The following is a 26022-nucleotide window of genomic DNA, read 5'->3' as shown; positions in this document are numbered from 1 at the left end:
GAGATGTCATTTTGCCTATTACTCGCTCTGCGGGTTAGTGAATTCTTTCCTGAAAGTTAAGAGGAAAGAATATTGGTAATACCTTTTTAAAATCTCTCAACTTCTTTCTTACCTTGAGTTGATCGAAGGAACATCGAGAAGGGGAGCCTTCCCTTTAAGGTAGGAGAGACTCTGTTCCATACACTGTGGCTAGTCCACTTATTTTGTGATTGAATTTTAATAAATTGTCGGCTGCAAAATATCGACCCAACAACTTCTTAATGGTCTTATACATCTGTTCATAGGTATTATTCAGTACCATATGCATAGTGTATAGTATATACCCCTACTTGCTTCCATCCCCAAATTGAGTCCCAATTGTTCTCCTGTCCCAAAAACCTGTCCCCCGTCCCTAATGACAATGTCATTGCAATAATGACATCCGATTAATATTTTTGAAATGCTTGAAAGAAGTCATTCATATCATTTATAAATTTTTACATATGTTAATCATTTCTTTGTGGACTTTCTCAACTTTTTTATCCCTTTTCTTGGTTGGTGAGGCAGGAAGGAAAGTAGGTTCAATCTGCCATTTTTAATTTTAGCCATTGATGTAACCTTTTATATCATTGTTAGATGTCTGAAATAAACAATGAATTTGTTTCCTTTGTTCCTAGAAATATACCTTTGAGTTCATTCACAATCACGCATGAGTCAAAATACAAACATGTAAAGTAAACTCACCTTCTAGAATTAATTAGAATTGTCATGCAATCAAAACCAAAAAATGTACTGCTTGAAAATGACACGCAAAAGAAACCCACTTCATTTAACCGATTTAAAAGTAGCATGCAACCATCTAGGTATCCACCAAACTACATGAAACACAAATCCACAAAATAGGTTTGCTTGAACATAATAGGCAGTGGTGGCCCTCTTCATAAATTGCTCCAAAACTAACATGTAATCATCTAGGTTTTCACCAAATTGCTATGCAATAACATCTGACACAAATACATGTACAAAATCTGACATGCAACTGAAAATGTTGACATGCATTTGAAAAAGATAACATGCAAGCTAGTAGGATTTGTGGCTTTGATACCATGGTAAAGATTTGTGGCTCTAATACCTGTTACAAGATTCAAGATGTTACAAGATTTAAGAAGAGTTGGCAGATTAACGGATTTCCGGATGATTGATTAATTAAACAGAGGAACAAATGTGTTCCTTATAAAGAATTACAAGGACGTTGTTTCTAAAAGAAACAACGTAGATTGAAGACGGAATTAGAAACAAAACTAGAGACAGGATAGGAAACATTCCTATCTGGACTGAAGAAAAAAGAGACGGGATAGGAAACATTCCTATCTAGATTGAAAGACGGACTACAGACAAGTAGTTGACTATTATAGAAAGTATAAGATATTATCTTAATACCCTCTCTTAATGGTCAATGTACGGATGTCGGAACATTCTGTGATAATTGAGACCCTCCCTGGATCTACAGAATGCTGAAACCAAGAAGCTTTGCCAGAAGAGTGCTATGACTCAAAATAAGTTGCAATTACAAAACTTCGTTTTTGTAGAAAAAACGGTAAAACCCAGAATCTCATGCAACCTTGCGTATTACAAACAACTTGAAATGATTTTTGAGGAGAAAATCAACAAACCCAGAATCTCACACAACCTTGCATATTATAGACAACTTGAAATGATTTTTGAGGAGAAAATCAACAAACCCAGAATCTCACACAACCTTGCGTATTACAGACAACTTGAAATGATTTTTGAGGAGAAAATCAACAAACCCAGAAAAAACAAAAACAAATTCAGAAGGCGAAAAATGCAGCTTTGCCTTGATTAGGACCTGGAGAAGTTGGACGTTGCGTAACACCCATAACAAGTTGAGCGGTGTTGCGATATTCGAAGATTGCAATGATGCGCTACTTCCAAGTTCCATAATTGCGACCATTGAATTTGGAATTATGTTCGAGTAGAATATTTGTCAGAGATGCCATGGCACGTTTTTCAATGAAAAACTGTGAAAATCTGTGAAGGCACGTCCTTCGAAGCAAAAATATGAAAGACCCAGAAGAATCAGAGAATGACCCGGAAGAGAGCTCGAAAAACACAGAAGGAATCTGCTATCGTTTTTTGGATCCGCTGGCTCGAAAATCGAGGCACAAAAATTGAGGCACCCAGAAAAACGCACAACAACCCAGTTGAGCTCTTGAAAAAACCCAACAAGAATCTGCAAACAAAATATATTTTCGACCCCAAAAATTTGGGTTTCGAAAAAAAACGGCCCTAGCTGAAAAAAGCTTGAAAAAACTTCATATTTCTTGATAAAAAATGGTCGAATCTGCTTCCCAGAGCACGATGACAGACTGAGACGGGACTAAAAATGGACGCGATTTTGAGAGATGATTTGTAGACAAACCCGAATTTGGGATTTGCAAACAGACCCGAATTCGGGATTTTTCCTGTAGACCGAAAACCCTAGGGGGGTTTCTAAGAACGAGCACCAAAAAAATTTCGAAAAATTATGCACTGATAATTTCAAAAGAAATTATAAGTTTTCGAAATAATGTACTAGCTCTGATACCATGTTACAAGATTCAAGAAGAGTTGGCAGATTAACGCATTTCCAGATGATTGATTAATTAAACAGAGGAACAAATGTGTTCTTTATAAAGAATTACAAGGACGTTGTTTCTGAAAGAAACAACGTAGACTGAAGACGGAATTAGAAACAAAACTAGAGATAGGATAGGAAACATTCCTATCTGGACTGAAGAAAAAAGAGACGGGATAGGAAACATTCCTATCTAGACTGAAAGACGGACTACAGACAATTAGTTGACTATTATAGAAAGTATAAGATATTATCTTAATAATAGCACTGAAATATCCCAAACTAGATTACTATTTCAAATTTTTTCAAATTTGATTTAGGTTTTCATTTTTTGCCACATTTCATTTCATTTCATTGTGAAATAACAACATGCAAACTAAACACGCAAAGGAAACAACATACATTTCCAAGGAAATACACAAATCTGTTGATAATGATTCTGATTTAAAACATGCATAGCTGATACATCAGATATACTGTTGCTACAATGCCAGAGCATGTTAATGTTTGGTTGCTTCAAGATGTATCATTTGTGCTTGCAATGGTTGTGCAAACTTTTTGCTGATGTTATCTTGTTCTCAATCTTTCTTAGATTGTTTATGGTGATCTATTCCTGCTTTATTGTTTGGCTCCTTTTAAAAAATGTTCTGCACATTGATTATTCATTCGCATTCTCTATTTGATTGGCTATTCTCATAGCTTCCTATTGTCAACTGTCATGAACATTAGAACTGAAATGGTTTGTTCATTATTGTCATTGTCATTTATGATGTGCCATTGGGTTACAACATAGTGGAATCAATCATGTTCACTTGCTTTAGGTGCATTGTGTTTGTCTTCTATTATTGTAATGTCCCCTTCTTTGTGCTAGCCTTAATGGCACCTAGTTGATCTATCTTTCCATTTGGATAGGCTAACGGCATATGTTTTAGGATGCCAGCCAGTAATAGGATTTTGGATTTCAGTTGAGGAGATTTAAATGGGAAATCCAAAGGTTTTAGTCACTTTATTTTATGGGATTGAAATATAAAGTACTATATTATTTAAAGTCATTTTAGGACAAAATGACTTAAGTGACTAAAAGACGAGATAGTCTTTTATCCCACATTGCTAAGTTGTTTGCATCTCTCCACACTTCGAGGTTACTTAAGAAAGCTTTTTGCCTTGGGATTGACACCACAAACGAATATATATTATTCTTATAAAACCTAAAGGTTGCTTAAATGTGACTGGGTATTTCCTAAAGACGAAGCCCCTCAAGGAAAAGGAGTGAGATTAGACGCAAACCTAGCCTCTCACCATTTGCACTTCAGAGTTATGTTTCTAGGTTGATTAAGATCTTTAACTATTGGGAAGGTAGCGACAAGGAGTATTCTGGTATTTGAAGACTTTTAAGAAGTAATGTGTACAAACGTATGAATGTTTAAGTTTGCATGGTGAAAAGAAATAACAGTCACTTCTGGGCAGTGATATAATTTTCCACACAAGTACCTTCCATCCTAGTCGGCTGTGACTGCATTGTTTAGCATCGAACTTCTGGATTTATTGTATAGTGGTTAAGAGGATTGGACAGGGGTTGACTTGATTCAGAATAGCTGCCTACACGGAATTCCATTAACCAAAAGTGAAAGCCGAGCTATAGGCAGTAACAGTTCAGGTGGGAGTATCTTCAACAACAGTCATACATTAGATTGGTAGAGAGTCGGGTGCAATGATGTAGCTCAGAAAGGTAACACTGTCATTCCGCAGGGATAAACATTCGGGCACTATGAGGGAGAATGGATAATACTACCATCTGGGTGGGCGTATCACAGTCGGTAACATAGTAACTATTGTAGACACCAAGATGTGAGCGTAGGAAGAACATTCTGACATCACCAGTCATCCTCAATGACCCTCACACTGTTAACGGGTCTGTATACTTACTGCCCATTTGTAACCCAAACATTGTGAAATCTATAATGTCTGCATTCAGAAACTTACCATTCTCATGTGTATAAATGGTGCCGGTTTACTAGTCTGGTTATAGACTATTTTTGCAATATAGTGTTTTCCTCAAAATATCATCCTGAACTTGACTTAATAAGTTAAATTAGTTGTTTCATATTATTTATGTGAGAAATCAGTACAGTAACCTGATAGAGGTAATATTACTTTAAGAATTTGATTACTGGACAACTCTTTGACAAAATTTTTGTAGTTCAAGTGTAACATTTCTGATCAAATTTGACAAAGGACATTTTAGTGGTATCAGAGCTATAGGTCTTGCCATCTTATGGGATAAGCAGAAAATAAAATGACAGCAGCGTATGATGAAGAAACCAAATAATTTCAGTCACCTCCAACTGGAGCAAGGAGAGTCTTCAGAACAGATTGACATAGAGGAGAGTTATTCAGTGGATGAGGAGTTAATTTTTGGAGTAGGTGAATAGGTTGAACAGGCTAAAGAGGTTTGATTAGATTGAACGGGCAAAACACGAAAACAACATCCAAATGACACGTAATGAAGCTGAACCGGATCGAGAAGTAAGGGAAACATTGCGGGCTGTTAGAGATGGGCAGAATAACATAGCTGATGCTTTTCAGCAACTTGCAAGTAATATACAACAATTAGCCCCTATTAATAGGTGAGCTCCGAGCCATCACAGCGGTGTAGTAGTATGGCGGGATCACCCCGAGTTGTTAGAGCTCCCACATGAAACACTGACAGGCCTTTAATGCCAATTTTTAATGCAAAAGAAGTAGCACCACCAGTGGCACCAAACTTACTACCAGACAATGTTATGGCAATGTATGATGAATGAGATTTGTTTCTTGATCCTCTTAAACAAAATATATCCTTTGTCCAATATCTAAATTAGAAAAGGATGTTAGATAAACAACAGCAAGATAGGAGACCTAGAGCACCAAACAGAGACTTAAAGCATGCTAAGAACAAACTATCTATCCCTACTTTTGATGGCAGCAGTAAGACATCTGTGAGAGCTTGGATTCACAAGCCAGACGCTTACCTAACACTTAAACGTATGTTAGAGACAAAAGCCATTCGATTTGCTATGATGCAGTTAGAGGGTGCGACGTATGATTGGTGGCACCACGGGTTGGTTACCCAGGATCATGGTCTCATTACATCCTATGAGATTTTCAGCTCTAAGCTGATTACTCGCTTTGATAGAAAGGATATAGAGGTCTATTATGGGTATTTGGCATAGTTATAACAGGGTGGATCTCTAGATGATTTCATTGACGAGTTTCAGCGGATCTCGGTGATTGTTCTGGACATGATAGAACAGCATAAGGAAATGCTGTTCACTGAGGGTTTACAGGATAGATATAGAGGTTTGGTTAAGGTACTTAAACCAAACACTCTGAATGATGCTATTAAGATTGCACACGATCTAGAGTCACCCTCTTCGATATTATAGCCCCCAAAGAAAATGTATAAGGGATCCACTTCATTCTAGAAGAACAAGAACCAGTATAAGGCTACACCTCCTAGGATGGACTTTGAGACACAAAATGAACTTAAGAGGAAGAAGCTATGCTTCACTTGCAGAGAGCCATGGACACCGGATCATAGATGCCTTGGCAAAGGCAAGATACATTATGTAGAGGTGCTTTTAGAGGAGGATGAGCAATAGGAGGGTAGCGATGTTGATGGCAGTGATGAGGAGAACGAGGATCGGCAACCTAGAGGGAGGAAGAAGGAAGGTACCTAGGGACAACCTCCTATCATAGCATCGCTTTCTAGTAATCCCACAGGACACCCCTTTCGTTTGAAAGGAATTGTTAGAGGACAACGTATTATATATCTCTTGGATACAGGTGCCTCACATAATTTCATAAGCTCACGATAGGTTACCAAGAGGAGGTTACAAATTGATGACATACCTGAGTTTGAGGTTAGGGTGGCAGGAGGCGAGAGATTGAGATGCGCAAGGAAGGTGTCAGGACTCCCGATCCATTTTGATGATTTCCTTCTTGAGGCAAAATTTTATGTGGTGGATTTAGATGGACTAGATGCCATGTTGGGGAGACAGTGGTTATAGACCATAAGTCGATATACAGTTGATCACGAGAAGATGTAGTTGGAGTTCTTACAGGATGGCCGATAGGTGATCCTCAAGGCTATGCCAGAAGGGGAACCCAGGTTGATTTCAGTCCACAGGATGGAGGCCATTATGAGGCATGATGACATGAAGTGGGCAACACACTGTTTCATTTCCTCTAAGGTTACCTTAGACTCAGGACAGTAGCTTCATATTGACATTCAGTCAGTGCTTGATAAGACTAGAGAATTTTTGAGGACATACCTCTAGGTACTCCCCTAGACAGAGGGTTCGAGCATATCATTGAGTTGGAGGAGGGTGCCAAACCCATCATCACGACACCTTATCATCATCCCAGGCATTATAAGGAGGAGATAGAAAAGATGATTAAGGAACTTCTCAATATGGGACACATCAAACCTAGCTCCAGTCCCTTTGCTTCTTCAGTTGTGTTAGTGAAGAAGAAGGATGGCACTCTATGCATGTGTATTGATTATCGTGCTCTCAACAAGAGGACCATCAAGAACAGGTACCCAATCCCTTGCATTCATGAGCTACTGGATGAGTTACATGGGGCAGTTTACTTCTCAAAGATAGATCTCAAATCTGGATACCATTAGATATGGGTTTGCTAGGAGGATGTGCATAAGACAGCCTTCCAATGTCACTATGGTCACTACGAGTTCTTGGTGATGCCATTTGGACTCACTAATGCACCAGCTACATTTCAATGCTACATGAATCACATCTTTAGGAAGCAACTGCAAAAGAGAGTATTAGTATTTTTTGACGATATATTGATTTTCAGCAGAACATGGGAGGAGCACTTACAACAACTAGATGAGGTCCTCAGTATCATGGAGGAGCACTTGTTGTTTGCAAAAGAGTCCAAATGTGAGTTAGGATTGACCGAGATCCTTTACCTTGGTCACGTGATTAGTGTAGATGGAGTGAAGGTACATCAAGAAAAGATTCAGGCAATGCTAGATTGGCCACCATCGAGGAATGTATCAGGCTTGAGAGGCTTCATGGGTCTTTGCTCTTACTACAAGAGTTTGCTAGAGGTTTCTCTCAGATTGCGGCTCCCCTCACCAACCTCACACGAAAAGGGGCTTTCAGATGGATAGTTGAGGCAGAGGAGACCTTTGATAGGCTTAAATAGGTGATGAGAACATGCCAATCTTGGCACTATTGGATTTCTCTTGATCGTTTGTTCTTGAGTGTGATGCTTTAGGGAGTGATATTGGCACGATGATTATGTAGGATAGGCACTTGATTGCTTATGAGCACAGGAATCTCAAGGATGGTGAGAGATTGTACTCCACTTATGATAAGGAGATGTTGGCTAATATGCATGCTCTAGCCAAGTTCAGATAGTACCTAGTGGGGGGAAAATTCACAGTTAGGACGGATCACAGTAGTTTGCGCTACTTCCTTAAATAGAAGGATCTTAATGAGAGACAACAAAAGTGGGTCAGCAAGATTCAGGCATATGATTTTGACATTGAGTATGTCAAAGGTAAGAACAATTTAGTTGCTGATGCACTTTCCAGGAGACCCTCAGTAGCAAAATGTTGTGCTATATCCGAGATTTCAGAAGATTGGAAATCTTAGTTGTTGGTTGAGTATTCTAAGAATACTCAAGCATGCCAGATTATGGATGGATAGCTTCAGGACAACAAGTATAAGGTAATAGATGATTTGATTTTCTATAAGGACCGTATTTACCTCGTACTAGGATCTAAACTCAAAAGTAAGATTATGGAAACTCTACATGATGCACCATCAGCAGGACACCTAGGATTCTTCAAAACCTATAGGCAGGTTAGGAAAGATTCTCATGGAAGGGTCTCAAGGACGATGCCCTCCAGCATAGCAGGGAATGTTAGAGTTGTCAATAGAACAAGTTAGAGCATGAGTTTTCAGCCGGGTTATTACAGCCTCTCCCCATTCTGACACAAAAATGGGAGAGTATTTCCATGGATTTTATTACGGGGTTGCCTAGGGTGTAGGGCAGGGATTTTATTTTTGTGGTGGTGGATAGATTAATGAAGTTCGCTGACTTCTTCACCATAGTAGCAGGTTGGTCTGCTTCTCAAGTAGCTGAGTTATTCTTTCAAGAGGTTTTTTGTTTACACGGTCTTCCTCACCATTTTGGCGACAGGCATAGCAAGTTCCTTAGCACTTTCTGGTAGGAAACGTTCAAATTGACCAGTACAGAGTTGACACCCAACACGAGTTATCACCTGTAGATGGATGGACCGACTGAGATAGTTAACAAATGGGTGGAAGGTTATCTCCGAAGCTATGTAGCAGGACAATAGAGGGCTTGGGTTAAGTGGTTGTATTTAGGAGAGTATTGTGTCCTACCACATGTCCATTCAAATGTCTCCATTTTGTGCTCTCTATGGCAGTGAGCTCCTGTCATTCATAGACTTGGCTTTGTAGGACAACAGGGTACCTCTTGCAGGGGATTGGATACAAAGTTAGTAGGATATCCTTAGGTCTCTTTGGGAGAACATTCTATTGGCCTAGAATCAACCAAAGATGTACGTTGATCGCCATTGGATTGAGCAGAGTTTTGAGTTGGGTGACATGGTTTGTCTCCATCTCCAACAATACAAACATAGTTCCTTGAAGAGTGGGTCTCAAAAACTTCAGCCCAGAGTTTTTGGTCCATATTGCATCACTAGGAGGGTTGGTGAGGTCGCCTATGAGCTAGATTTACCTGAGGACAACATAATTCATAATGTGTTCCACGTTTCATGCCTCAAGAAAGCGATTGGCCAGCATACAGTACCCTCCATGGAGTTGCCTCTGCTCGATGAGGAAGGGAAGCTTGTATTAGTTCTAGTAGAGGTGATAGAGGTCAGAGAGAGAAAGTTGCGTAACAGGGTCATCAAGGAATATCTGATTCCCTGGAAGGATTTACCTTATGAGGAAGCTACTTGAGAAAGTGAGTCAATCTTACAGCATTCGACATTGAGATTGCTTGAGGGCAAGCAATCCCGGGAAGGGAGGATTGTAATGTCCTCTCTTCCGTGCTAGCCTTAATGGCACCTAGTTGGTCTATCTTTCCATCCAGTAGGCTAACAACATATGTTTTAGGATGCTAGCTAATCACAGGAGTTTGGGTTTCAGTTGAAGAGATTTAAATGGGAAATCCTAAGGTTTTAGTCACTTTATTTTATGGGATTGAAATATAAAGTACTTTATTATTTAAAGTCACTTTAGGACAAAATGACTTAATTGACTAAAAGACAAAATAGTCTTTTATCCCACATTGCTAAGTTGTTTGCATCTCCTCACACTTTGAGGTTACTTAAGAAAGCTTCTTGCCTTGGGATTGACACTAGGAATGAATATATATTATTCTTACAAAACCTAAAGGTTGCTTAAATGTGATTGGGTATTTCCTAAGGACGAAACCCCTTAAGGAAAAGGAGTGAGACTGGACGCAAACCTAGCTTCTCACCATCTACACTTCAGAGTTATGTTATGTTTCCAGGTTGATTAAGATCTTTAAGTATTGGGAAAGCAATGACAAGGAGTATTCTAGTATCTGAAAACTTTTAAGTAACACGTATAGGTCAGTAGGAATGTTTAAGTTTGAATGGTAAAAAGAAATAACAATCACTTCTGGGAAGTGATATAATTTCCCACATGAGTACCTTCCATCCCATTCAGTTGTGACTGCATTGTTTAGCATCAAACTTTTGGATTCACTATATAGTGGTTAAGAGGACTGGACAAGGGGTCGACTTGATTTAGAATAGCTTCCTACACAAAATTCCATTAACTAGAAGCGACAACCAGGCTATAGGCTTTAACAGTTTAGGTGGGAGTATCTTCAGTATCGCTCATACATTAGACTAGTAGAGAGTCGGGTGCAATAACATAGCTTAGAAAGGTAATGTCGTCATTCCACATGGATACACATTCGGGCACTTAAGCCATTGTGAACGTGAGAGGGTGAATGGATAATACTACCATTCGGTGGGCGTATCACAGTCGGTAACATAGTAACTATTGCAGACATCAGGATGTGAGTGTAGGAAGAACATTCTGACATCACCAGTCATCCTCAATGGTCCTCACACTGTTAATGGGTCTGTATACTTATTGTCCATTCGTAATCCAAACATTGTGAAATCTTTAATGTCTGCATTCAGAAACTTACCATTCTCATGTGTATAAATGGTGCCGGTTTATTAGTCTAGTTATAGACTATTTCTGCAATATAGTGTTTTCCTCAAAATATGATTCTGAACTTGACTTCATAAGTTAAACTAGTTGATTCATATTATTTATGTGAGAAATCAATACAGTACCTGACAGAGGTAATATTACCTTAAGAATTTGATTACTGGACAGCTGTTTGACAAAATTTCTGTAGTTCAAGTGTAGCATTTCTAATCAAATCCGACAAAGGACATTTCAAATATTACCATTTCATATTAAAGGTCTAAGAGGGGTCTATGTGACTGATGAAACAGAGCAACTTAATCGTAACTATCATTGGGTGTTTGGTTTGCTCTGAGGGCTTTCATGAGAGTAGTCTTTGAATGCAATTCCAAGCATAGGGAGAGAAGAGTCTGTTTTGATGGCCATTATAGAGAGAAACAATGTATCTGTTGATATACCGTGTAACTTTTGATCAATAATGGGTCTACAAACTGTGACACCTATTAGAAATAGGAAATACTGAGATTGGGGGAGGAGGGACAGGGCGAGTGAATCAGTATTCCACAAACTTTTGCCCAACTATCGATATCATTTACAATCCTATAACTTGCATAAGTAAATAAACTAATTAAGCTGAATAGTAAACATAACCATAAAGCAATGCAAGACGTAACACCATATTTTGTTAACTAGGGAAACCCTGGACAAGGGAAAACCCCAGTGGGGATGGTCCCACAAAATGATCCACTGATCAAAAGTATCTTATGAAAGAGATTGACCTTGTTAGGAGTCTATGATATATGTATAGTGTCTCAGTCCTTGTTAGAGGACTAGGCCTTGTTAGGTGCCTCAATCCTATTAGGAGTTGTTATTAGAATTACAAAATGTATGCAAGATGAGCCCACTGCCCAAACATATAATATACAATGATATTTAGTACACAAAAGTATAGATACAATAACCTCTTTCTCAATGCTGATATCTTCAATATCTGATATGATTTTTGTATCTCACTGTGCCAACTTCGTATATACTGCCTCTTACAGCTCCGATCACAAAATTTGCATCACAAAAACCATAACATAGTTATTACAATAACCACACTTCACCTCGCATTTCAAATCTTTCCTTTATACCATAATATTTCATAATATTTGTTAGTGTCAGCCTTCATATTTCCACTCGTGTCCCAAATTATAAGTTTATACTTTGCCCACTTAGGGTTAACATCTAGGATGTCGTCCCTAATTAGTCAAGTAATTATTTTGGTAAACAAAATAATTCCTTAACATAAAATATCCGATTCCTTAACCCTGTCCTGTTTTTGTCTGTTCATAACTGCAACTGGAAAAACCATAATATCTCTTTCCGTATTGACCGTACTAATTTGCGCACTTAGGTATGGTATCCTGACATATTGTACTATCACCAAGTAACTACGCATGTGCCAATAATGTCTTTGTGAAGTTTGCCAATCAAAACTGTGCCTTACTGACAAATAACCTTTATGATAGACAATTTTTTAAGTCCTCCAACAAAATGTATCTTTATGATCTGCTGACTCCATAAATGACAACTCTATCATATCTACCCTAGCCAAATTGCCAACAATGAGCTGACAGTAAAGTAAAGTCCACCAAGATAACTGAGAAGGGGGCGGGGAATTAGTTATCTAATTAAAAGAACTTTTATCAACCTTATTAAATCTGAAACATGTAATCGATAAGTGCAACAACCATAGCAAGATTACCATACACAATAACAGTAGATTTGTTAGCCATTTTAGAGAGAAACAATGTATCTATTGATATACTGTGTAACTGTTGATCAATAATGGGTCTACAAACTGTGACACCTTGGATACCTAAATGATGTTCCTTCTAGGCAGTGTTGTGTAAATATTGAGTTTATCGTGTGGGGTGATGATTTGAGTGTGGAATTTTCAATTAAATAGAGAATATTGTTGTTGTATCCCGTTTTTAGTATCTTGGCATCGACTTTTGTATCACTAGGTTTCCTAGAAACCTGATTGGTTTTGCTTATTTACTGTATTTTGATTTAGAGTGTGATTAGTGGGATACACATTGTGCTTCGTGAGATGAAAGATCAATATGATATCATTAGTTGGTGTTAGAGATTATGATGGATTGATAGTTCATTGTGCGTGGTGACTTTTCTATAGAATCGCAATCATTCTATGTATGATTGATGGATGATTGACTTATGTGTGTAAGATGTTATCATCTGAAGTATCTGTGAGATGCTTGTAGCATTGTATATTATGCATTCACATAGCAAAAGTGATTGAACTTTGAATAAGGCTTATTGATTGATTGTTAATGGTAGGTTCTGATGCAGCTGCTAAGTTTATTTTGGCTAACAGCTGCTGCTCAGTTTTTTAGCATCTATTTGTGGAGCTGGTGGTCCCATGCTTATCAATTTTGGCTTCTTATTTTTTGAACAGTTATCTTAAAAACTATTATAAATAGAAGCCATAAATAAAAATGATTTAAAAAAAAAATTGCAGGCAAACTAAAGGAGGGAAAACAAATTGTGAAGCCATATATTTTTTCCAATTAGCAGTGGCTTCTTATTTCAAGCCCCTCCTTTTCTTCAATGCTTATTTTTATTTTTTAAGCAGGTGCTGCTCTACTTAAATAGGAGAAGATTCTATTTAATCCAGTTCACATGATTTAAAATATGCATGGGAACACTATTAACTGCTTAAAATTAAACAAAAATTGGAGTTAAGCAGCCGCATGAAGACATGGGGTAAGAGGTAATAGTTATAAGCTGGAGAACATTGTATTTGTTTTGAGCATAAAATAAAGAATCGATCTTTTGTGGGGTTGGGTTTTTCACCCTCAAGTGGAGGGTTTTCCCTGGATAATTTAGTGTCAATCTAATTTTGTGTTTCTGTATATTTCATTGTTGCATTTTGGTTCAAAATTCAACATGGTATCATAGCAGGTCTAAGGAAACAATCCAGAACCGGAAATTTTTAAGCATTGAATCATTCTTTTTCTCTTTTGTCAGTTTTCTTTTTTCAGCTTCCAACAATTGTGAATGAATTCAAAAGTTAAAGACAGGCTAGATGGTGCAACTGCATCCAACTTTATCTCAGGGAAATTCATAGTTCTTATTGCTCTTGAAGAGAATGAGCTTTTCAACTACGTGAAGGCTGATGTAGCTGAAGGCTGATGTAGCTGAACCTTCCAATGACACCAAGAAAGTTCAATGGAGGAAGAATAATATCATGACAAGAGAGATGTTGATTGATTGTATTAAGCATCATCTGTTACCTATCATATCATAGTTGAATTCAGCTAAATAGATGTTTAAGAGTCTTCAAAGTTTATACGAATCCATGAACATTAGTAGAGCTCTAGCATTGAGATATCAACTCCTACATATTAAGATGGCTAAAGGAGAACTTCTTGTATCTTTCTTTATGAGGATCGTAGAATTGAAGGATCAACAAAATGCTAGTGTAGAATCTATTGAGGACAAAGACCTGGTTATGTTGGCCATATATGGCCTTTCTTACTCTTGGATACTTTCATTCAATGGTTTAGTGGAAGAGATGAACTTCCCATGTTTGATTGCTTGAGAGCTGATTGCATTCAAGAGGAATGCAGATTCGAGGCAAGAGGAAATGGTGGGAATCTCACCACAAAGAAGATCCTGTTGTTGTTTCTTATACATCTATAAAGAAAAGGAAGTGAATGGAGAAAAGACAATTTCAAGAGAAATAGAGATAAGGATTCTGATTCAGCTCCTGAACTGAAGAACAAGGATGACTCCAGAATTCTATGTTTTGGATGTGACAAGGATGGCCACTTTGCCAAAGATTGTTTATGAAGACCAAAACATCAAGCTGCTGTTGTAAACGTTGATGTTGCTTGACCTCATAAAAAACCTGGTGACAATTCAAAAGGATTCTGAAATTATTACTTCTCTAAATTTAAATGTGTCATTTATATTGTGGAATCTGCATTAGTTTTTATTCTAAGAAGAGTTCTTCTTATAGATTTTCCGAGTCCAAAATTAGTTGTTTTGATTTTGTGCTGCTGGTTTTACTTCTATGGTGAAGGTATGATTTTATAACTATGGTTTAGTTGCATGATTGGAACTTTAGTCAGCATAGAATCAAGAATTCATTTATGCTGTTACATATGTAATGATGATGAATGTGGCTGATATCAGTCTAGTTTAAGTATTCTGAAGTGATTAACAAGGTAGTTGCCTATTTTTTGTTGGATACCAGAAGTCTTCAGTGTAAAGTAACACTATTATTTCTGTGGAGATTTATATTTCAATATTTTGAAAAAGAGTGAAAGAAGTCTTTTTGGCGGTCGCTGGTTGATTAGCAATGAGCTCAATACTAAGATTTGTTTAGAACTTGGTCTTAGTTTGCTGAGAATTTCAGATTATTGAAGTCATCTATTTTGACTTAAACTGTTTGAGTCATTTTAGAGGGCATTGTGTGAAGCTCAGAGACTCTGTTTCCTTGCTTCAGTTGCACAGTCTGTTACAACAAATTTGAGATTTTAGTTTCAGATGTATTTGTGTTCATTGGGATTGTTGGACAATTCTTAAAATCTTGTAGGAGCTTGTGTTTTTTACCTTTTGATCCAAGGAGAAGCTAGTGCCTATAAAGAGATAAGTACTTCATACTTCTAGATAATGTCTGTGAATCTTAAAATAGTTATTCATGTATTCTTTTAGCACTGGTCTGTATACTTCTCTTCAGGATAGTTTGATTCTTTGAATTATTTTTAATCCCTCTTGGTTGCAGGATGAGTTGATAAGCAACGGGATGATGAGAGACTACATAAGGAATTCAAGGAAATCAGTACAAGAGACATATTAGTGACTTATTTCTAGTTGCAAAGACTGAATTACTTGATCTGAGTGATTTTAAAGGTCATTTTCTGAGTTGTCCTCATCTCCATTATGGGTGGAGGTTTGCTTCCTATCGTATGAAGACACAAATCATTGTTGAGCCTGTAGCAAGGGTGCAATGTGCCTATATAGATAATGAGAGATTGCATTCTAAGGAGGAAAAACTTGATGCGACTTCTGAGGTAATTATGCAGGCTAAAGAATGGAGACTTAGAATGTCTTGCAACCAGTCTCTTCTAAGAGGAGGGAATGATACTCAGAGGGAGTTAATTTTTGAGAACTTCCTTGCAATCTTTGAGGCAACATGGATCAAGAGAGACTTTAGTGAAAAAGTGTAAATGTTAGTTAAGTGGCTCACAATGTTGTAGAGAACAAAATTGCACAACTCCTCTAGATTTGACATTGATAGCTCCCACAAACTTTTTATATAAGGTGATTTGATGAGGTCAAGGAGGACAGGCAACCTTGAATAATGTGGTCAGGAGGTTCGTTCAAGTGATTGAAGATTTAGAGGGAGCTTAAGCGGCATATGAAAATTGCCAAATCCTTTGCAGAGTATCACTAAGCTCACTTTAGCAATGTGATTGTTAAAGCTCATTGTTTAGTCAAACATTGGATCCAATTGTATGTTATTGTGGTAATCTGAGAATGCTGCCCTTGTTGTGAGTCTTTGTTGAGAGGAAGTCTCAACATTCAATTGTTCCTATTATGTGCTATAATGCATTATTCTCTTAGACGAGGTGAAATCCCTTGTAATGCATACTTCTTTGAGAGAGAAGTTTAAGGTACAACCCTTGTAATGCATTCTTCTTCATGAGAGAAGTTTGAGGTGCAAGCCCTTATAATGCATTCTTTTTATGTGAGAGAGAAGTTTGGGATGGCCCTTGTAATGCATTTTTCTCTGCGAGAGGGAAGTTTGAGGTGGAAGTCCTTGTTAATGCATTCTTTTCTGTTAGATAGAAGTTTGAGCTGAACGCCCTTTTCCTACCCTCTAGAAGTAGCCATGGTAAATGTCATGTGAAACTTTATAACTTATCACTTGTGTTTATTCACCCTCTGGGAGTAGCCATGGTGAACGTCATTATAAGATGATGACACCAGGTTGAGTGATTCCAAGAGTGCCCCCCTTGTGCTCATTTGCATTTCCATACATGGGAGTAGCCATGATGGATCTACTCATATGTGTAGCCATGGTGAACATTATGTTAAGTGAATCCATGATGCTACCACATTGAGAGAATCCATGATAATTTCCTTCTTTTCTTACAAAGGGGTGTAGCCATTTTGACTGTCATGCTGAGAATTTCCATGACATGGGAATCTGTAAATGGTATCTCCTTTGCTAAGAGAGTGTTAATGTTTTAGTAGCTTTAGGATATATCATTTGTATTTGCAATGGTTTTGCAAACTCTTTGTTGATGTTAACTTGTTTTGAAGCTTTCTCACATTATTAATGGTGATCTATCCCTACTAATACTTTGGTTCCTCTTCAAAAGGGTTCCACACATTGTTTATTTAGTTGTGTTGTCTGATTGATTGGTTCTCTCATGGTTTCCAATTATTTACTGTCTGGAGCATTGGAATTAAAACGGTTCCTTCATTACCATTACTATCATTCATGATGTGCTACTGGGCTATGACATTGTGGAATTAATCATGTTTGGTGGCTTTAGGCGTATTGGGCTCATCTTCTATTATTGTTGTTTCATATTACTGATGAAATAGAGCGACTTAATTGTAATTGTTGTTGGGTGTTTGATGTGCCTTGAGCGGTGACTCCTAGGCTCGCAACGATACTAGTCTTTTGGTGCACTACCAAGCACGGGGAGAGGAGAGTATGTTCTAATGGTCATTAAAGAGAGAAATGGTGTGTCTGGTTATATACTATGTAATGGGTGTTAAGCAATAATGGGTCTATGAACTTTGACACCTTGGCTACCTGCATGATGATCCTTTTGGGTAGTGTGATGTAAAGATAGAGGCGGGGTGATGATTTAAGGAAGTGTGTGCAACATTTTTCATTAAAGAGAGAACACTGTTGTTGTATCTTGTTTTTCGGCACTGACTTTGGCATCACTGGATCTGCTACAGACCTGATTGTTTTTGCTTATTTCTTGTATTTTGGTTTGGACTATGATTAGTGGGATACATGGTCGATATGATATCATTAGCTGGTTTGACAGATTATGACAGATTTATAGTTCATTATGAGTGGTGACTTTTGTACAGAATCGTAATCATTCGGTGTATGATGGGTGCGATCAACTTATGTGTGTAAGATGTTCTCATCATCTGAAGTATCTGTGAGATACTTGTAGCATTATATATTCTGCATTTACATAGCAGAAGTGATTGAATAAAGCTTATTGATTGATTATTAAGAGTTAACAATCATAAGCTTGAGAACATTGTATTTGATTTGAGCATAAAATAAAGGATCTATCTTTCACAGGGCTGAGTTTTTCACTCTCAAGTGGAGGATTTTCCCAGGATAATGTATTGTCATCTGTTTTTGTGTTTTTGTATATTGCATTCTTGCATTTTGGTTCAAAATTTAAGAGAACATGCATATTTTTTTCTCCAAAACCTGTTTAAAATGATGCAAATCTGCTCAGTGATGAACCCTGAGTGAGCCCACCTCTCGAGTAGTGTTGGATTTCTGCCTAACCTACAAATATTTAAGGGTTTCCATCTGCAGATGTGGATGCTACTGGCAAACCAGCATGAATAAAGAAACTATGAAGTATCAAATCGACATATCATAATAATTGGAGAAGGAAGGAAACTCCATATATATTTTCTGTAAACTGCCTTTGGACCTCAAATTACAATGTGCGATTTGTAATTAACTTTTCTCTGCTTTCAAAATGTTCGTCCCACTTCTAAAAGACTTAATAAATAAAATAAAATTCATTTTGTAACTCTTCCTTCATGATAAAGTCACTTTATGACTTTATTTCATAACTTGAGTCACTTTATGTTTTATAACCCAAAGCAACTTTTCCCTTGAAATATTGTTTTATGGGCTCAAAATTAGATTATTTGTTTCTCCATCAATTAATAGTTAACAATGCTAGCCTCTAATCCCTTATATCTCCAAAGTAGTCTACCAGGATGACAAAAGAATAGGCTAATCAACACCTGAATGATCACTGAGGAGAAGGGTACATTACATTGACACAGCAACCTAATTACGTTTTGGTGACCCTTTTCTTACTCATGATGCTCAAATGGAGTTGTTGGAGGTGCAATTTGTTCTATATCTCTAAGAATTACATTGGTTTATTGTTGGTATAAATGATGGTTTCTTTTCAGAATATACAGTACATCCATGTATGGATAATTGCTTAAATTCCTTGATCATATTTCAAATACACCCTTACTGCAACAGTGAATATTTTTTATTGTGGTAAGCTACTAGACAACTTGTGGATTTCTTCAAATGATGGATGAAGATTTAGCAGCTCAGTTATTGGCAACATTTTCAATATCATAGAGTAATTGGACACGCACATGGTGTATACAAATAGAAAGAGGGGATAGGTAAGGAAATATAGTAACTGTTTGATTATTGAAATAGAAATATCAAAAGAATTTACAGAAAGATACAATTGCTTCACTGAATTCCACTCATCAAATGCATTAACTTAAATTGTATCTAATATCTCCATATGAGCTATGGTTTAAGTCTTAGTTACCAGATGCTTTCCTGGATGCGGATGCATTGTGGTGCGGGATGTGTTCTGGGTGCTCTCTTGGTGCCTACAGGAAGCGCATCAGTGCCCTGTAGGCACCAAGATGTGCATCCACAAAGCATACACAGGGCGCTGGTGTGCTTCCTGTAGGCACCAAGAGAGCATCCATGAGCATCCAGATGCATGCAGGGCCCAGGATGCCAAAAGGCCAAAAGGATGCATACCAAGAACTGTAGATGACCTTAATTTGCAGAACCTGAGATGACCCCATGCAAAACATTTTCATCTATTTACTTTGCTAGATTCGATTCATCAGGGTTTGCAGATGTATGGGTGGGGAGAATGCATTTTGAAAAGCACCTTGCCAAGGTTAGTTGGGTGGACACTAGTGCATACTTAATCATTGATAATGATAACAATATAGATTTTTGCTGCCCATGCCAGAATTCGATTCAAATTATTGACATTAACTATCTGATCATGAGAATTAGGGATCAATGGAGACTTTGAAAGCTGAATGAATTGGTTTAAGTTCCCTGAGCTTGGTTGGTCCTATGTTTAGCAGTACTTGGGCATTCTGTTCACACTTGCATCATAAATACCTTCTCTATTTTTTACAAATCCTTTATTTACTACTAGGAAAATTAATTTACTATCAATTATCGTTTGCCATGCAGTGTGTTTACTTGACCCAAATTTAATTTTGCATATTTCATGCATTTCTTTCCATGTCTATATAAACACACCAAAATGCATCCAAAACCCCCCAAAACAAATTTCATGCATCCGCCAACCCAATTCTTGTACCCGCATCTGCATCGGCATCCAAATCGGCCACTTAGATTTAAGTTATGAGATTTTTCTGTTGGAATATTACAACTCTACTGGAACTGAAGAAAATCAAATAGGAAGTGCCTTTGAAAACTTGTGAGAAGAGAAAAGTTTGCCTGTGTAGAACTTGTTGGTATCACGTATTTTTTGGACACAAAAGTTTTCCTGTGTAGAACTTGTTGGCATCACGTATTTTTTGGACACACACCTATGAGATAGAAAAAGCCTGGGTAATTCACGGTAGAGAAACTTTTGTTCTATTTGTTGAGCTTAAGACTTACTTCTGGCTTTGGGAAATAATTGACCCATTCTTGGTAAATGTCTCAATTAGATATGGTGCCAATTTGTGATTAAAATTTTAATAAGAGTAACAATTGCTGCAATATGCAATGTTTCTTCCTTTCTCAATTTATTTAATGCTATTGGTTGCCTCTTAAAATTTGTTTCAATATATTCAGGATGTACAGAATTATACAGTTGCACGTGACTCATTCCTTTCTCATCTCGGTGCCATTTTTTGGGGATCTATGAGACACATTGTTGCACCTTCTAGTGCTGAAGGAGCATTCCATTACTATGAAAAAGTATCTTTTCAGCTCTTTTTCATCACTCAGGAGGTATGCTTTATCATTTGGAGAAGGTTTCTCTGAATATTTAGAGGTTAAATTGACTTATTCTGAACTGATATCTGTTGTGGCAGAAAGTAAAACGTGCAGATCTATTGCCTGTGGAAACAAGCGCCATAATGCAAGGGCTGACATCTCTTTTAGTTCCTTCTCAGAAGTCTCAGTTTACTACTCATATGTAAGTATATGTTTCTTTACAAGGCATGTGAAAAATTGTTGGATACAATCTGCTGAAGTTGAAACATCTGATTATTTTGAGGCTGGCTAGGTTGGCACTTTCAGAGGACCCTGCCTTGGCAATGGCATTCTCAATTGCACGACGTGCAGCCACTGTCCCAGTTTTGCTTGTGAATGGAACATATAGATCAACTGTTCGAAGTTATCTTGATTCATTTATTCTGCAGGATCAGTTGCAAAGGCTGAGTCAAGGGGGATCACTTAGAGGTGCATTTTTCAGCAGTGTACATGAGTCCACTCATGTTTTTGAGGCTTAAATGTAGCAATTCTGAATTTAATAATGACCTTAGATTTGAGATTATTGTTTCAAAATGATACATCATTCTTCTTAATTGCTTTTGGCCAGGCCTGAAACATATTACTTGATCACAAGCTGTTAAAAAATCTTTCTGATAAACAATTGTTGAAAATTTGTTGCGGTTAAGTGTAGAAGCTATATTTCTAGTACAATTTTTTCATGTGGCTTTAGTTTGTTTTCTTTGATTGATAAGGGTGTGCTTGACATAGTCACCTTAATATTTTGTGCTTGTGTCTTCTGAAGGGGCACAGTCTAATAGTCGGTCTACTCTGGAAGTTCCAGTTTTCTGGTTTATACAACAAGGGGAACCTCTTCTTATAGACAAACATTACCAGGCAAAGGCACTTCCAGATATGGTTATTGTTGTGCAGTCAGATCAGTCTGATTGGGAGAGTCACCTGCAATGCAATGGCCAATCGTTATTATGGGACTTGAGGTGAGCTTAGCTCTCAAATTATGTTCCTCATGCATACCATTTTTGGAAAGGTGATATTTGTTGAAGTCCATATATGAAATTCAAATATTAAAATTATATTACTTTGAAAATATCACGCATTTGCCCCTTAGCTTAAGAATTGTTCTAAAGGTATAATTACTACATTTATTGGCATTTTCCTGGTTTTCTTTGAGATTTCATAGTTGCAATTTGAAGTTTATGTATCTTGTTTTTAAAAGGATTGTTGTGACTTAAAAAATTTCATTTCTCATTTTTTTGTTGGATTTTACTATACTTTCACAGGAATCCTATAAAAGCTGGCCTAGCAGCAGCTGCTGAACATCTAGCTGGTCTGGTGCCACTTCATCTGACATACAGCCATGCTCACGAAAATGCAATTCAGGTGAGCAAAGTACCACTCGAGCTACTTGCTCTTATTCACTTGTATAAGCATAATGGTGTTGTGCATTGGAATCATGTCCATTGATCAACATGCTTGCTTGGACAGGATTGGGTATGGTCTGTGGGATGCAATCCTTTTGCTAGCACCTCATCAGGGTGGCATATATCATTGTTTCAAGCAGATATTGTAGCTCGAAATTATATCATAACCAGTCTTGACGAGTCTGTTAATCTTGTCAATTCTGCAATTGATCGTTTGATAATGGAGCGTACTAGTATCCTTGCTTATACATGCTTCTGCACAGTATGTAAATTACTTTAATGTGTTCACTGGCTAGTGATTCACGTATCATTTGAAATTGTTTTGACTTAATTTACGTTAAGGTGATTATACATTCAGAGCTTTCAAGGTTCAGGAGCATTCATTGGTTATCAGTTACAATACAGTTGTTAGCCTTTGGAGACGAGTAAGTTTTTTTTCCTTTGTGCATCTAAGATATTTCTTGCAATATGTATCTAATGGTTTTAGGTAAATAAGATCCCATTGTTTTGGGGGAGTAGTTGATTCTGCTTGCTTTGCCTAACTAAAGCAAATCACATGTGGGGCATGTGAGTGGTCTATTTTGAACCTGGGTCATTTCTGTGGAGTGTGCCTGACCTGCCACTTCCAGATGTTTACAAACATATCAAATTTGATGCTCAGAGATCTTGTCTCATACACAGATTGCAGGGGCAGTTGGGGAAATGCGTTATGCAGATTCTATGAGGTTGCTTCGAGTGCTTGAAGATGCATCTCTACAGTAATAAACTACTCTTGAGTATTAATCTTTTTTTCCTCTTTTAATTATTTATTATCTCTTCTAAATGCTGTTATCCACTTTGGTTTTGTCTAATGCTCTGCTGTGCAACAGTTTCGTGGAGACTACAAATGCCACACTTGCTGCCTTGCATCCATTTCATTGTACTCGCCAACGTAAGGTGGGAGTACAATTTGACAGAAATGAGATCTTTGGTTTATCTGCAATGATATTGGGTGTAGCTGTACTATGGTTCTTCACGAAATCTAAACGACCCAAACCAAAGATCAATTAGCTTTCACTTTCGCAAATGCACTGTACAAAGGAAGAGTTGTAACTTGGTGGCTAATCTCTTTCTGTTAAATCATCTGTGCAGTTTGTTTTCATTTAAGTGGAAACATTTTAGATTTTAGTTGCTTCCTTTTACTTACTGTTTCTTTTCATAAACATAACAAGATGTCAAATGATGGACCTATTGGTTGGTTATGTTTCATTTGCTCTATTTTCATGTCGATTATGAGTGCAAGGAATTATATGCACCAACAAGTTGATAGGTGCTGAGAGGGTAAGGGAACCTTTTTGGTCTATTTTGGAAGATATATTCAAGGTAATCTATTGTTACAGCTAGTATCTATATTGGATTGAATATTAGCAAGTCACTAGAATTTGTATTTAAGAACGATGTTCTGACATGAATAGAGATTTAAACCACTGTGTTGCATTCATTTACTCCTTTACTATTGCATATCAAGGAGCCAAAAAGAGATTACAAGTAAGTTCAGAGTACCAGTGAAGCACAAAAACAGCGCATCGGCTGGAACGAAGAGTTTGCAGCATATTACATCACTAGAAATGACACTACAGCATATAGATTAGTAAAACTATATTACTCTTCACCAGACTCCGATGTAATGAACCTCAGAGAAGACATAAATATCATGCTCAGCCCCTCCACTCTTGATCCTCTTGCCCTCCAGTTGTCTTCCCTTCGGATTTGTTGCACCAACTGCGACAAAGGGACATTGAAGTCGTCTTCAACAGTGCTGCAATCTTTCTCCTTCATAGTAGTGAATCCACACTTCAGTTCCTTCTTAGTCAGTAGTCCTTTTCCTTCCTGCATGAATTTCTGGAACTGTTCCTCCATTTTGAAGATGGCTATAACCTGCACAACAATGTCAGCCCTTATGAGTCTCCTTAGAGATGTAAAGTTTCTGCAAATTCTATACTAATCAGATCTGAGATAATACCTTTATAACTTGCTGTTCAAATCTTCCTTAATCCCTGACCTTTGAAATGAGATGACAATATTAATTGTTATTCTGAAATAATTATTTATCTCAGCATGTATTCCATTTGTGGCAGAGTTTCTTAAGGAACAGACTTGATATATTGTTGTGTGTCCTTTAACTAGAATCGCATTATCCTTATATACCATGACCAAAGGGCATGTCGCTTAAAGGCACATGACCCTACCTAAGTCGACCCACAATACCTTCTCGTAATCGGTGCCTCAAGGAGATGTAGTTTAACAATAAACATAACTAACTTAGTTGATATTGATGCTAATCATATATTCACCATCAAGGATCGCCGATCATGCCCAACTGAGGAGTAATGTATAAATAGCCTTCGGTATTATATCAAAGATGAGCTCTGTGCGATCTGCACAGTCAGACCAGTATGAGGATCAAAGTTATAGTTTTAACACTCTCTCTTAACTTGATAATCATAATGAGAGATAATATATCTAGCATCATCAATTACAATGAATAAGCATAGAATGATACTCTATATCTATCTGAATCTTCCTCTTAGCATGTGGTGTTTGTAAAGTTTCTATGGATTCTCAGGTGAATCAAACTTATATTGTAACTTTCTAGGTCTGCTGTAGATAATCTTCTATAAACAGTCTTGTTTGAATGAAGTAATATAATTTTGGAATGCTTATATTATTTCTGTATTTTGTCTTAGGGCAGTATTGTTTTAAGGAGTAGACTTCAATGTGTTGTGTGTCATTAAACTACAATCACACCCACCTTTTATACCATGACCAAAGGGCATGTTCCTTAAAGGGACATGACCCTCTCTAGGTTGGCTCATACTTTACTTATAGAAATTGGCACCCAAAAAGGAGATAACACATGTATTAACTAACATAAATGAATAGTTATAGTTATTGCATAACAAGGTTATTGCCAAGGATTGCCGCCCATCCTATTTGCCAAGTGTAATATATATAATGCTTTTGAATGGTATACAAGGAGAGAAGATTAATGTGCGGTTTGCACTCTCAGACCAATATGAATATCACTACTAGAAATTTAACACTCCCTCTTAACTTGATAATCATACTGAGAGAACATATCTAGCATCATCAATTACGATGAATAAGCATAGATTGATACTCTATATCTATTTGAATCTTCTGAGCAAATAGTATCATGGAACACATGATACTGAGTCGTAATAATCTTGTGATATGACTTATCACTTACACTAGTGATGCTAGTATTTGCATGTAATGCAATACACACAGGATAAAACCTGAGGAATGATTAAATTCTTCATTTATCTAGGTTGTGACTCATAGGAGCTAACAAACCTATATCACAACTTGATCTTGAGTTAAGATCTATTAGAACAGAGGATAAAGTTTGAAGAATAAATTCTTCCTTTATCCAAGTTGTGATTCATAGGCATATAAATGCTTATGTCACAAATTATCTTGAACTCACCTAGATCAAACATTAGTTCTCTACTACAACACATTATCTGAGAGATCGTCATTTTTCATAATGTCTTTTATACAAGCATTCATTATCTCAGAGATTGTCACCTCTAAAATGATGAATACAAATGATGGAGCCCATAACACTCAATTGCCTGACAATAAAATTATTTTATTAATAATTTAAAGAATACAAATGAATTACAATTCAACCAT

General features: G+C 37.2%; 1 protein-coding gene across 1 annotated transcript in view; it reads left to right on the top strand.

Annotated features, from left to right (window-relative positions):
• Nucleotides 1-23803, top strand: part of LOC149572887 (uncharacterized) — a 184396-nt gene extending 160593 nt beyond the window's left edge. The window contains exons 17-25 of the mRNA XM_089813992.1: nt 20741-20899; nt 20983-21086; nt 21177-21352; nt 21687-21879; nt 22183-22282; nt 22388-22556; nt 22666-22748; nt 23005-23081; nt 23193-23803. Of these exons, the coding sequence (XP_089670118.1) occupies nt 20741-20899; nt 20983-21086; nt 21177-21352; nt 21687-21879; nt 22183-22282; nt 22388-22556; nt 22666-22748; nt 23005-23081; nt 23193-23373 (1242 nt within the window). The 3' untranslated portion in view covers nt 23374-23803. The remainder of the gene's footprint in view (nt 1-20740; nt 20900-20982; nt 21087-21176; nt 21353-21686; nt 21880-22182; nt 22283-22387; nt 22557-22665; nt 22749-23004; nt 23082-23192) is intronic.
• Nucleotides 23804-26022: the final 2219 nt, after the last annotated feature.

Source organism: Cupressus sempervirens, chromosome 2, assembly GCF_028749045.1.
Source record: "Cupressus sempervirens isolate cs-2001-9-10 chromosome 2, ASM2874904v1, whole genome shotgun sequence".
NCBI classification, from domain to species: Eukaryota; Viridiplantae; Streptophyta; class Pinopsida; order Cupressales; family Cupressaceae; genus Cupressus; species Cupressus sempervirens.
Note: the sequence above shows the minus strand (reverse complement) of the source record. Positions and strands in the feature narration are given on the sequence as shown.